Consider the following 14,629-nt stretch of genomic DNA (forward strand, 5'->3'; position numbering starts at 1 on the left):
CACAAGAGAGCTCATGGGTTTAGGTGGTTGACAACAAGCCTCCCTGTTGATCAGAGTTCATTCCCAGGAACACACACAGTGTGAGAAAAGAACCAAGTTGCACAGGTTGTTGTCTCTCTTCCATGCTCACTAGGGCAGTCACGTGACAATACACTCAAATGATTAGCTAAATCTAATTTGTAAAATGTATCATTTCAAAATTGTGAAATTTATTCATTGTTTCATTTGTGTTCACTGCAGTTTTGCAGGTATGTTGGCAGAGTGGATATGCCTGCTGTTGCTCTTGAGATATTTCTCATGGTGCCTGAAATATTACTATACAGCCCCACTTGAAAAAGAAAAACGGTATTCTGAATACAACTCACTTACCCAACTTGTACCATCCAAGGTCATCTGAGGCTGTTCTAATTCTTCTGTTCGACATTCTGTCTTAACTTTTAGCTGCACAAAGTCATGTTTCGAACTGAAAACCATATTGTAAAATAATTAGGCTCACAGATAAATTAAACACAACAGAGAGCTCCTGAAATATTTAGATTGTTTTCTAAAATTATTCAAGTGAATGGCTTGGTAACCATGTTTTCTGGCTGTGCAATGTTGTCCACACAGCAACTTTTGAGATAAGGTTAAAAGTATGCATTTCTACTTCTGTGCATGTGGTCCTTGAACATATAAAGCATGCATACTGCTGAACCCCAACCCAGCATGCAGGTCCATAATTCAAACAACTTCAGCAGGAACTTCTCAATGGCACCAGAAAGGACTCTTATCAGAAATGCTATGACTTCATCTTGTATTGCTTATTTCCATTATGGGCTCTCAATTTCCTTGCCATTCTGCTTTCCATTGTACCTCTCTTGCTGCTCCAGCATGTCCTCTTCTCGACTTGAAGCATCTTTTCGTGACTTGGAGCTAAAAGTCTGGGCATAAATGGAAGATAAATGTGTTAGTCATAGTCCAATAAATGCTGTGCAATCCTGCACTTCTGCAGTCCTGAACTATGCTCAATTCTCACAGGAAATATGAAAGTTTCTGCCCTTCCATGTATTTACTGTGACTCTGTGGAAATTGTAGTCAACAGCTGTTACAATAGGACTCTAATAACCATAAAGCCTAAAGTGAGGATGGCTGGTAATTCCAATATCAAAATAAATTGTGCTATTTAACAAATAAATTTTATCTGTTACTGAAATTGCAATAATGGGCCAAGTGGGGAGAAATGGTAAACTACATAAGGTAATAATTTATACAATTATATCTCAGGAAATCACGAAATATGAAGTGAATATTACTTATATTAGTATATGTTACATATAAGGATGTCTCCAAGAATAAATTACTACTGTGTTCTTTAGTAAATTATGATCCCTAACCATGTTTTACTAAATGCTATTTGAAGATAAATAACATCAAGATAGGTAAGTAATTTGTCTCATGACATGTGTATCTACGTGTGGAGAATATCTTCTCTTACATGCAAAAAACCAAGGTAAAATAAGTGCTACATTGTTTTGGGGAGAGGAGGGCTATTTGTTTTTCTTTGTTTATCTGTTTGTTTGTTTGTTTTTTGGTTTGTTTGAGACAAGATATTTTGGTGACTCCCTGGCTGACTGGAACTATTTCTATAGATGAAGCATGCCACAAATTCAGAGATGTGTCAGTCTTCAATGCCTGTGTAATGAGTCAAAAGTGCTGTGTCAGCAAATCTGCTCAAAAGCTAAGTTATTTTACAAAGAAAAGCATTGAGAAATAATACGATAAGTCATAATATTGAGAGAAATATCCAGATGTAGAACCATTGATGCCCAGTTTCTGAAAAATAAGGCAAAATTAGTAAATGCTACATTAAACTGTGTTTTTGTGCTCCTCCACGTGTAGAGGATAGGAGTAAGTTTACTTCACATGTTGCTATTCATGTACCTTTTTAGAAAACATGTTTTTTCCATCTGTAGTTTTTCCTTGTTATTCAATACTGTACTCATAGGATTTTTCTTAACGTTCAGGGTATAAATAATCTGATGATCTGACAAATCCATGAGACTTCACTGGTTCACATCATCAGGGGTAGTTGTTAATCTACGATTTCAGAACTGCTCCCTCAAGCTGAGAGAACAATCAGGAAAACTGGGGTTAAGGACGTTTTGCTGCATGCAGGAAACACACCTCAGTGACAAAGACAGACACTACCTCAGAATAAATGGATGGAAAACAACTTTCAAAGCAAATGGCCTGAAGAAACGCTGGAGTTGCCATCCTAACATCAAACAAATTTGACTTTCAACCAAAACTCGCTAAAAAAGATCAAGAAGGACACTTCATATTCATCAAAGGAAAAATCCACCAAGATAAACTCTCAATCCTAAATATCAATGCTCCAAATGCAAGAGCATTTACATTCATCAAAGAAACCTTACTAAAGTTCAAAGCAGACACTGCACATCACATAAAATTAATAGGAGATTTTAACACCCACTCTCATCACAAGACAGATCACAGAAACACAAATTATACAGAGACATAGAGAAACTAACAGAAGGTATAAACCAAATGCATTTAACAGATATTAATAGAACATTAAACCCTAAAACAAAAGGATATTTTTGGTTGTATGCTTAGACGCAGGCCGACAGGAGCCGGATGTAGATCGCTCCTGAGAGACACAGCCAGAACACAGCAAATACAGAGGGGAATGCCAGCAGCAAACCACTGAACTGGACCCCTGTTGAAGGAATCAGAGAAAGAACTCGAAGAGCTTGAAGGAGCTCGAGACACCTTATGAACAACAATGTCAAGCAACCAGAGCTTCCAGGGACTAAGCCACTACCTAAAGACTATACATGGACTGACCCTGGACTCTGACCTCATAGGTAGCAATGAATATCCTAGTAAGGTCACCAGTGGAAGAGGAAGCCCTTGGTCCTGTTAAGACTGAACCCCCAGTGAACGTGATTGTTGGGGGGAGGGTGACAATGGGGGGAGGATGGGGACGGGAACACCCATAAAGAAGGGGAGGGGGAGGGATTAGGGGGATGTTTGCCGGGAAACCGGGAAAGGGAATAACACTCGAAATGTAAATAAGAAATACTCAAGTTAATAAAAAAAAATAAAAAAAGGATGGACCTTCTTCTCAGCACCTAATGGAACCTACGCTAAAATTGACCATATCATTGGCCACAAAACAGGCCTCAACAGATACAGGAAGATAGAAATGATCCCATGCACCCTAAAAGAACAGCATGCACTAAGTCTGGTCTTAATAACAACAATAAGTTCAGAAAGCCCACATATACATGGAAGTTTAACAATGCTCTCCTCAATGACAACTTGGTCAAGGAAAACATAAAGAAAGATATTAATAACTTCTTAGAACTTAATGAATATGAAGACACAACATTCCCAAACTTATGGAACACAATGAAAGAGGTACTAGCAGTGACTAAAACTCACACTTCTGAGAGCCTGAAAAAAGAAACAGGAGAGAGCAGATGTCAGAACCTAGACAGCACACCTAAAATCTCTAGAACTAAAAGAAATAAATAAAACCAAGAGGAGTAGAAGGAAGGAAATATTAAAACTCAGGGCTGAAATTAACCAAGTAGAAATGAAAAAGACTATATAAGGAATCAACAAAACCAGGATCTGGTTCTTTGAGAAAATCAACAAATAGATAAAGCCTTAGCCAGACTAAACTGAGGTCACAGAGAGTGTATCAAAATTAACAAAATCAGAAATGAAAAGGGAAACATAACAGAATCTTAAGAAATTAAAAAAAAATCATCAGTTCCTACTGCAAAACTTTATATTCAACAAAACGGGAAAATCTGGAGGAAATGGACAATTTCCCACACAGATACCAGGTACCAAAGATAAGTCAGGATGAAATAAACCATCTAAATAACTACATAACTCCTGAAGAAATAGAATCAGTTATTAAAAGTCTACCAAACAAAAAGAGCCCAGGTCCAGATGGGATCAGTGCAGAATTCTCTCAGACCTTCATAGAAGACCTCATACCAATACTGTCCAAACTTTTCCATAAAATAGAAACAGATGGAGCACTACCAAATTCCTTCTTTGAAGCCACAAGTACTCTTATGCCAAAACCACACAATAACACAACAAAGAAAGAGAACATGAGACCTATTTCCCTTAGGAATATTGACACAAAAATATTCAACAAAATTTTAGGAAACTGAAAACAAGAACTCATCAAAACAATCATTCATCATGATCAAGTAGGCTTCATCCCAGGGATGCAGGGATGGTTTACATACAAAAATTCATCAATGAATCCACTATATAAACAAGGTCAAATATAAGAACAACATGGTCATTTCATTAGATGCAGAGAAAGCATTTGACAAATTTCAAAACCTCTTCATGATAAAAGTCCTGGAAAGATCAGGAATACAAGGTCCACATCTAAACATAGTAAAAGCAATACACACCAAACCAGTAGATGACATCAAACTAAATGGAGAGAAACTAGAAGCAATCACACTAAAATTAGAGACTAGAAAAAGACTTCCCAATCACTACTTCTTCAATATAATACGCAGAGTCCTTCTCAGACCAATCAGACAACCACAGGAGGTCAAAGGGATACAAATTGGAAAGGAAGAAAACAAATATCACTATTTGCAGATGATATGATGGTGTACTTTAGAAACCCCAAAAGTTCCACCACAGAACTACTTACACCAATAAACAACTTCAGCATTATCAAGTGTCAGGATTTAAAATGAACTTAAACAAACTGGTAGCCTACCTCTACTCAAAGGATAAACAGGCTGAGAAAAAATTAAGGAAATGACACCCTTCACAATAGGCCAAACAGTATAAAATAGATGGGTGTGACGTTAAACAGGCAAGTGAAAGATCTGTATGACAAGAACTTCAAGTCTCTGAAGAGAGAAATTGAAGAAGATCTTAGAAGATGGAAAGATCTTCCTTGCCCATGATTAGGCAGGATTAATATAGCAGAGATGGCCATTTGGCCAAAACAATCTGCAGATTAAATGCAATACCCATCAAACTCCAACTCGATTCATCATAGAGATAGAAAGAGTAATTTGCAAATGCATATGTAATAACAAAAAACCCTGGATAACAAAAACTATACTCAACAATAAAAACTTCTGGGGGAATCACGATCCCCTACCGCATGCTGTATTACAGAGGAACAGTTACAAAATATGTATGGTATTTGTACAGAGACAGACTGGTAGATTAGTGGAACAGAATTGAAGACCCAGAAATGAACCAACATAGCTATGATCACCTGATCTTTGACAAAGGACCCAAAACCATGCATTGGAACAATGAAAATATTTTCAACAAAGGGTGCTGGTTCAACTGGTGTTCAGCATGTACAAGAATGCAAATCAATCCATTTTTATGACCATGTACAAAGCTTAAGTCCAGGTAAATAAAGATCCTCCACATCAAACAAGGTACCCTCAAACTAATAGAAGAAAAAGTGGGGAAGAGTCTTGAACACATGTGCACCAGGCAAAATTTGCTGAAAAAAAAAAAAACCAACGATGGCTCATACTCTAAGATCAAGAATCTACGAAAAGAACCTCATAAAACTGCAAAGCTTTTGCAAAGCAAAAGACATTGTCATTAGGACAAAATGGAAAGCAACAGATTGGGAAAAGATGTTTACCAATGTTACATCTCATAGAGGGCTAATATCCAAAATATACAAAGATCTCCAGAAGTTGACAGCAGAGCACCCAATAACCATATTAAAAATGGAGTACAGAGATAAACAATACATTCTCAGCTGATGAATCAAAAAGCACCTAAAGAAATGTTCAACTCCTTCCTCATCAGGGAAATGCAAATCGAATCAACCCTGAGATTCCACCTCAGACTTGTCAGAATGGCTAAGTTCAAAAACTCCAGTGACAGCAGATGCCGGCGAAGATGTGGAGAAAAAGGAACACGCTTCCAATGTTGGTGAGATGGCAAACTGCTTCAACCACTCTGGAAATCAATCGGGAGGTTCCTCAGAATATTAGATAGTCCACTACCTGAGATCCAGCTATCTGTCTTGGGCATCTACACAAAAGATGCTTTAACATACAGCAAAGACACATGCTTCACTGTGTTCATAGCAGCCTTATTTATAATAGCCAGAAACTGGAAAGAACCCGGATGCCTTTCAACAGAGGAATGGTTTCAAAAAATGTGGTACATCTACACAGTGTAGTACTAGTCACCTATGAAAAACAGTGACTTCATGAAATTCATAGGCAAAGGGATGGAACTAGAAAATATCATCCTGAGTGAGTTTACACAATCACAGAAAAACACATTTCTCTTGCAGTCATTGATAAGTGGATATTACCGAAAAGCTCGAATTACCCAAGATGCAATACAAAGGCCACAGGAAGCTCAAGAAGAAGGATGACCAAAATGCAGATGCTCCCACGCCTACTTAAAAGGCAGGAAATAATCCATAGGAAGGGAAATGCAAGCAAAGTTTAGAGCAGTGACTCAAAGAACAGCCCTTCAAAACCTGCCCTACATGTGGCCCAATTATGTACAGTGACCAAAACTACATAAGAATGATGAAGCAAGAAAATGCATGCTGAAAGGGACTGAATATAGGTCTCTCCTGAGAGACACATCCAGAACATATCCAATGCAGAAGTCAATGCTAGCAACAAACCACTGAACTGAGAATATGGCACACTTGGTGGAGTCAGAGGACGTATTGAAAGAGCTGAAGAAGCTTGCAACGACATAACAACAACAATGCCAACCAACCAGAGGTTCCAGTGACTAAACCACTACACAAAGACTATACATGGACTGACCCAGGGCTCCAACTGCATATGTAGCATAGAATATACTTATTGGGGCACCAGGGAAGGGGAATCCCTTGGTCCTGCCAAGGTTGGTCCCCCAGTGCAGCGGAGTATGGAGGGGGGAAAATAAGGGTGGTCTATAGTGTTCACTACCCGGTGGTGTGAGGGAGTGGAGGGAATGGTTGTTCATGGACAGGAAACTGGGAAGCCGAATAAGGTCTGAAATGTAAGTAAAGGAGTATATCTTATAAAGCAAAAACAAAAAAAATTAAAAAATTATCCCAGTGGGTGAGTTTCACAAATAGATAACATCAGTTTTAAGGTTATTAGACGTTCAAGAAAATATGTATACGTAAGTATGTTTCAGACAGACAAGATAGCTTCATGGGTATAGGTGGTTGACACCAAGCCTCCCTGTCGATCAGAGTTCATTCCCAGGAACACACACAGTGTGAGGAAAGAACCAAGCTCCACAGGTTGTTGTCTCTCTTCCGTACTCACTAGGGCAGTCATGTGACAATACACACAAATGATTAGCTAAATCTAATTTGTACAATGTATCATTTCGAACTTGTGAAATTTATTCATTGTTTCATTTGTGTTCACTGCAGTTTTGCACATAAGTGTGCAGAGTAAATATGCCTGCTGTTGCTCTTGAGATGTTTCTCATGGTGCCTGAAATATGACTATACAGACCTACTTGAAAAAGAAAAATGGTAATCTGAATACAACACACTTACCCAAGTTTTACCATCCAAAGTCATCTGAGGCTGTTCTAAATCTTCTGTTTGACATTCTGTGGTACCTTTTAGCTTCACAAAGTCACATTTCGAACTGAAAACCATATTGTAAAATAATTAGGCTCACAGATAAATTAAACACAACAGAGAGCTCCTAAATTATTTAGATTCTTTTCTAAAATTATTCAAGTAAATGGCTTGGTAACAATCATTTTTCTGGCTGTGCAATGTTATCCACACAGCAAGTTTGAGATAAGGTTAAAAGTATGCATTTCTACTTCTGTGCATGTGGTCCTTGAACACATAAAGCACGCATACTGCTGAACCCCAACCCAGCATGCAGGTCCATAATTCAAACAACTTCAGGCAGTAACTTCTCAATGGCACCAGAAAGGACTCTTATCAGAAATGCTACGACTTCATCTTGTACTCCGTATTGCTTTCCATTGTACCTCTCTAACTGCTCCAGCATGTCCTCTTCACTACTTGCAGCATCTTTTCGTGACTTGGAGCTAAACGTCTGGGCATAAATGGAAGATGAATATGTTAGTCATAGTCTAAAACATGCTGTGCAATACTGCAGTTCTGCGGTCCTGTACTATGCTCGATTCTCTCAGGAAATATGAAAGTTTCTTCCCTTCCATGTATTTACTGTGACTCTGTGGAAACTGTAGTCAACAGCTGTTACAATAGGACTCTCATGGCCATAGAGCCTAAAATGAGGATAGCTGGCAATTCTAATATCAAAATAAATTGTGTGTTTTAACCATTAAATTTTTATCTGTTACTGAAATTGCAATAATGGGCCAAATTGGGGAGAAATGGTAAACTACATAAGGTAATAATTTATACAATTATATCTCAGGAAACACTTCACTGAATATGAAGAGAATATTACTTGTATTAGTATATGTTACATATTAGGATGTCTCCAAGAATAAATTACTACTGTGTTCTTTACTAAATTATGACTCCGAAGCATGTTTTGCTAAATGCTTTTGAAGATAAATAGCATCAAGATAGGTAAGTAATTCGACTCATCACATGTGTATCTATCTGTGGAGAATAACTTCTCTTATATGCAAAAAACAAGGTAAAATAGGTAGTACATTGTTTTGGGCAGAGGAGGGCTATTTGTTTTTGTTTGTTTGTCTGTTTGCTTGTTTGTTGGTTGGTTGGTTGGTTGGTTGGTTGAGTGGTTGGTAGGTTGGTTTGAGACAAGATTTCTACTGAATCCCTGGCTGACTGGAACTATTCCTATAGACGAAGCATGCCACAAATTCAGGGATTCCTCAGTCTTCAATGCCTATGAAATGAGTCAAAAGTGCTGTGTCAAAACATCTGCTCAAAAGCTAAGCTGTTTTACAGAGAAAAGCATTGATAAACAACACGAAAAGTCACAAGATTAAGAGAAATATCCAGATGTAGAACCACTGATGCACAATTTCTCAAAAATAAGGCAAAATTAGTAAATGTTGCATTAAACTGTGTTTTTGTGCTCCTCCACGTGTAGCAGAGAGGAGTAAGTTTACTTCACATGTTGTTATTCATGTACCTTTTTAGAAAACATGCTTTTTCCAATCTATGGCTTTTCCTTGTTATTGAATACTGTACTGATAGGATTGTTCTTAATGTTCAGAGTATAAAGATTCTGATGATCTGACTAATCCATGAGACTTTACTGGTTCACACAACGAGGGGTAGCTGATAATCTAGGAAGTCAGGACTGCTCCCTCAAGCTCAGAGAACAATCAGGAAAACTGGGGTTAAGGACTTTTTGCTGCATGCAGGAAACACACCTCAGTGACAAAGACAGACACTACCTCCGAATAAATGGATGGAAAACAACTTTCCAAGCAAATGGCCTGAAGAAACAAGCTGGAGTAGCCATTCTAACATCAAACAAAATTGACTTTCAACCAAAACTCGCTAAAAAAGATCAAGAAGGACACTTCATATTCATCAAAGTAAAAATCCACCAAGATGAACTCTCAATCCTAAATATCAATGCTCCAAATGTAAGAGCATTTACATTCATCAAAGAAACCTTACTAAAGCTCAAAGCACACATTGCACATCACATGAAAATAGTAGGAGATTTTAACACCCACTCTCATCACAAGACAGATCATGGAAACAGAAATTATACAGAGACATAGAGAAACTAACAGGAGTTATACCACAAATGCATTTAACAGATACTTATAGAACATTCCATCCTAAAACAAAAGGATAGACCTTCTTCTAAGCACATAATGGAACCCACTCCAAAATTAACCATATAATTGGCCGCAAAACAGGCCACAACAAATACAGGAAGATAGAAATGATCCCATGCATCCTAAAAGAACAGCATGCACTAAGTCTGGTCTTCACAACAACAATAATGACAGAAAGCACACATATACATGGAAGTTTAACAATGCTCTCCTCAATGACAACTTGGTCAAGGAAACATAAAGAAAGATATTGATGACTTCTTAGAACTTAATGAATATGAAGATACTACATTCCCAAACTTATGGAACACAATGAAAGCAGTACTAAGATTAAACCTCATACCTCTGAGAGCCTGCAAAAAGAAACAGGAGAGAGCAGATGTAAGAATGTTGACAGCACACCTAAAACACTAGAACTAAAAGAAATAAGTAAACCCAAGAAGAGTAGAAGGAAACAAATAAAAAAAACTCAGGGCTGAAATCAACCAAGTAGAAATGAAAAAAGACTACATAAGGAATCAACAAAACCAGGACCTGGTTCTTGGAGAAAATCAACAAATAGGTAAAGTCTTTGTCAGACTAAACAGAGCTCATAGAGATTATATCAATATTAACAAACTCAGAAATGAAAAAGGAGACATAACAACAGAATCAGAAGAAATTTGAAAAATCATCAAATACTACTACAAATCCCTATATACAACAAAAGAGGAAAATCTGGAGAAAATGGAAAATTTCCTACACAGATACCAAGTACCAAAGATATATCAGGAAGAAATAAACCATATAAATAACCCCATAACTCCCAAAGAAATAGAGGCAGTTATTAAAAGTCTCCCAAACAAAAAGAGAACAGGTCCAGATGGGATCAGTGCAGAATTTCCTCACACCTTCATAGAAGACCTCATACCAATACTGTCCAAATTATTCCACAAAATAGGAACAAATGGAGCACTAACAAATTCCTTCTTTGAAGCCACAAGTACTCTTCTGCCAAAACCACATAATGTCACAAAAAGAAAGAGAACTTCAGACCAATTTCCCTTAGGAATACTGACACAAAACTACCCAGCAAAATTCATGGAAACCGGAAAAAAGAACACATCAAAACAATCATCCATCATGATCAAGTAGGATTCACTCCAGGGATGCTGGGACGGTTTAATATACGAAAATCTATCAATGCAATCCACTATATAAACAAACTCAAAGATAAGAACGACATGGTCATTTCATTAGATGCGGGGAAAGCATTTGACGAAATTCAAAACCTCGTCATGATAAAAGTCCTGGAAAGCTCAGGAATACAAGGTCCATCTTTAAACATAGTAAAAGCAATGCACAGCAAACCAGTAGATAACATTAAACTAAATGGAGAGAAACTAGAAGCAATCCCATTAAATTAGGGACTAGAAAAAGACTTCCCACTCATTACTTCTTCAATATAGTACTCAAAGTCCTAGTCAGAGCACTGAGACAGCCAAAGGACGTGAAAGGGATATAAATAAAAAAGGAAATAAACAAAATATCACTATTTGCAGACAATGTGATGGTGTACTGCAGCAACCCCAAAAGTCCCACCAGAAAACTGCTTAACCCAATAAACAACTTCAGCATTATCAAGTGTCGGGATTTAAAATTAACTTAAACAAGTCAGTAGCCTACCTCTACTCAAAGGATAAACAGGCTGAGAAAGAAATTTAGGAAATGACACCCTTCAAAATAGGCCAAAATAGTATAAAATAGATTGGTGTGACTTTAAACAGGCAAGTGAAAGATCTGTATGACAAGAACTTCAAGTCTCTGAAGAGAGAAATTGAGGAAGATCTTAGAAGGTGGAAAGATCTTCCATGCACATGAATAGGCAGGATTAATATAGTAAAGGTGGCCATTTTGCCAAAAGCAATCGACAGAATAAATGCAATCCCCATCAAAACTCCATCTCGATTCTTCTTAGAGATAGAAAGAGCAATTTGCAAATGCATGTGGAATAACAAAAAACCCAGGAGGGCAAAAACTATACTCAACAATAAAAGAACTTCTGGGGGAATCACGATACCCTAACTCATGCTGTATTACAGAGGGACAGTTATAAAATGTGTATGGTATTTGTACAGAAACAGGCAGGTAGATCAGTGGAACAGAATTGAAGACCCAGAAATGAACCCACATAGCTATGATCACCTGATCTTTGACAAAGGACCTAAAACCATGCATTGGACAAATGATAACATTTTCAACAAAGGGTGCTGGTTCAACTAGTTGTCAGAATGTAGAAGAATGCAAAACAATCAATTTTTTTTATTAACTTGAGTATTTCTTATATACATTTCGAGTGTTATTCCCTTTCCCGGTTTCCGGGCAAACATCCCCCTCCCCCCTCCCCTTCCTTATGGGTGTTCCCCTCCCAACCCTCCCCTCATTGCCGCCCTCCCCCCATAGACTAGTTCACTGGGGGTTCAGTCTTAGCAGGACCCAGGGCTTCCCCTTCCACTGGTGCTCTTACTAGGATATTCATTGCTACCTATGGGGTCAGAGTCCAGGGTCAGTCCATGTATAGTCTTTAGGTAGTGGCTTAGTCCCTGGAAGCTCTGGTTGCTTGGCATTGTTGTACTTTTGGGGTCTCGAGCCCCTTCAAGCTCTTCCAGTTCTTTCTCTGATTCCTTCAATAGGGGACCTATTCTCAGTTCAGTGGTTTGCTGCTGGCATTCGCCTCTATATTTGCTGTATTCTGGCTGTGTCTCTCAGGAGCGATCTACATCCGGCTCCTGTCGGTCTGCACTTCTTTGCTTCATCCATCTTGTCTAATTGGGTGGCTGTATATGTATGGGCCAAAAACAATCAATTTTTATGACCATGTACAAAGCTTAAGTCCAGGTAGATAATGGTCCTCCATATCAAACCAGATACCCTCAAACTAATAGAAGAAAAAGTGGGGAAGAGTCTTGAACACATGGCAACTGGGCAAAATTTCCTGAAAAAAACAAAACAACAGTGGCTCATGCTCTAAGATCAAGAATCAAAAAAAGGGACGTCATAAAACTGAAAAGCTTTTGCAAAGCAAAAGACACTGTCATTAGGACAAAATACCAAACAACAGATTGGGAAAAGGTCTTTACCAATCTTACATCTGATGGAGGGCTAATATGCAAAATATACAATGAACTCCTGAAGTTGACTTCAGAGCACCAAATAACCATATTAAAAATGGAGTACAGGGGTTGGCGATTTAGCTCAGTGGTAGAGCGCTTGCCTAGGAAGCACAAGGCCCTGGGTTCGGTCCCCAGCTCCAGAAAAAAGAACCAAAAAAAAAAGTCTGATGCTCTAAAAATGGAGTACAGAGATAAAAAAAACATACTCAGCTGAGGAATATCAAATGGCCAAAAAGCACCTAAAGAAATGTTCATCTTCCTTCCTCATCAGGGAAATGCAAATCGAATCAACCCTGAGATTCCACCTCAGACATGTCAGAATGGCTAAGATCAAAACTCCAGTGACAGCAGATGCTGGCAAGGATGTGGAGAAAGAGGAACACTCCTCCAATGTTGGTGAGACAGCAAACTGCCTCAACCACTCTGGAAAATGAATCTGGGGGTTCCTCAGAAAATTGGATATTCCACGACCTGAGGATCCAGCTATATATCTCTCTTGGGCATCTACACAAAAGGTGCTCTAACATACAACAAAGATACATGCTCCACTGTGTTCATATCAGCCTTATTTATAATAGCCAGAAGCTGGAAAGAACCCAGATGCCTTTCAACAGAGGAATGGTTTCAAAAAGTGTGGTACATCTACACAATGGAGTACTACTCAGCTATGAAAAACAATGACTTCATGAAATTCATGGACAAATGGATGGAACTAGAAAATATCATCCTGAGTGAGTTTACAAAATCTCAGAAAAACACATTTCTCTTGCACTCATTGATAAGTAGATATTAGCAAAAAGCTTGAATTACTCAAGATGCAATCCACAGGATACAGGAAACTCAAGAATAAGGATGACCAAAATGCAGATGCTCCAAATCCTTCTTAAAAGGGGGGATATAATCCATAGGAAGGGATATGCAAGCAAAGTTTAGAGCAGTGACTCAAAGAATGGCCCTTCAAAACCTGCCCTACACTGGCCCAATTATATACGGTAACAAAAACGGCATGAGATTGATGAAGCTAGAAAATGCATGCTGAAAGGGGCTGAATATAGGTCTCCTGGGGAGACACATCCAGAGCATGTCCAATGCAGAAGTCAATGCTAGCAGTAAACCACTGAACTGAGAATATGGCACCCTATGGGGGGAGTCAGAGGAAGTATTGAGGAGTTGACAAAACTTGCAACCACATAACAACAACAATGCCAACCAACCAGAGGTTCCAGTGACTAAACCACTACACAAAGACTATACATGGAATGGCCCAGGGCTCCAACTGCATATTTAGCAAAGAATAATATTATGGGCCACCAGTGAGGGGAAAACCCTTAGTATTGCCAAGGTTGAACTCACAGTGCAGCGGAGTATGGAGTGGGGGCAATAAGAATGATTCTATAGTGTTCACTACCCAGTGGGGGAAAGGGAAGTGAGGGAATGGATGCTTAAGGACAGGTAACTGGGAAGCAGAAAAAGATCTTAAATGTAAGTATAGGAGTATATCTAATAAAACATAAAAACAAAAAAACTAATTAAAAAGTTATCCCTATGGGTGAGTTTCACAAATAGTTAACAACAGTGTTAAGGTTATTAGCTGATCAACAAAATATATAACATAAGTATATTTCAGACACACAAGAGAGCTCATGGGTTTAGGTGGTTGACACCAAGCCTCCCTGTTGATCAGAGTTCATTCCCAGGAA

General features: G+C 38.3%; 1 protein-coding gene across 17 annotated transcripts in view; it reads right to left on the minus strand.

The window, feature by feature from the left end:
- Positions 1 to 14,629, minus strand: part of LOC103690071 (interaptin-like) — a 280,846-nt gene that overhangs the window by 165,493 nt on the left and 100,724 nt on the right. For 14 of the 17 annotated variants that reach the window (XM_063277012.1, XM_063277016.1, XM_063277018.1 and 11 more), the window contains 4 exons: positions 8,011 to 8,078; positions 7,559 to 7,652; positions 853 to 920; positions 370 to 463 (listed from right to left, as the gene is read on the minus strand). The exons of 2 other annotated variants lie outside the window; for them this stretch is intronic. In XM_063277012.1, coding sequence (XP_063133082.1) covers positions 370 to 463; positions 853 to 920; positions 7,559 to 7,652; positions 8,011 to 8,078 — 324 coding nt within the window. The remainder of the gene's footprint in view (positions 1 to 369; positions 464 to 852; positions 921 to 7,558; positions 7,653 to 8,010; positions 8,079 to 14,629) is intronic. One more of the 17 variants, XM_063277015.1, reaches the window with a different exon arrangement.

The sequence above is a fragment of the Rattus norvegicus genome, chromosome 17, assembly GCF_036323735.1.
Source record: "Rattus norvegicus strain BN/NHsdMcwi chromosome 17, GRCr8, whole genome shotgun sequence".
NCBI lineage: Eukaryota > Metazoa > Chordata > Mammalia > Rodentia > Muridae > Rattus > Rattus norvegicus.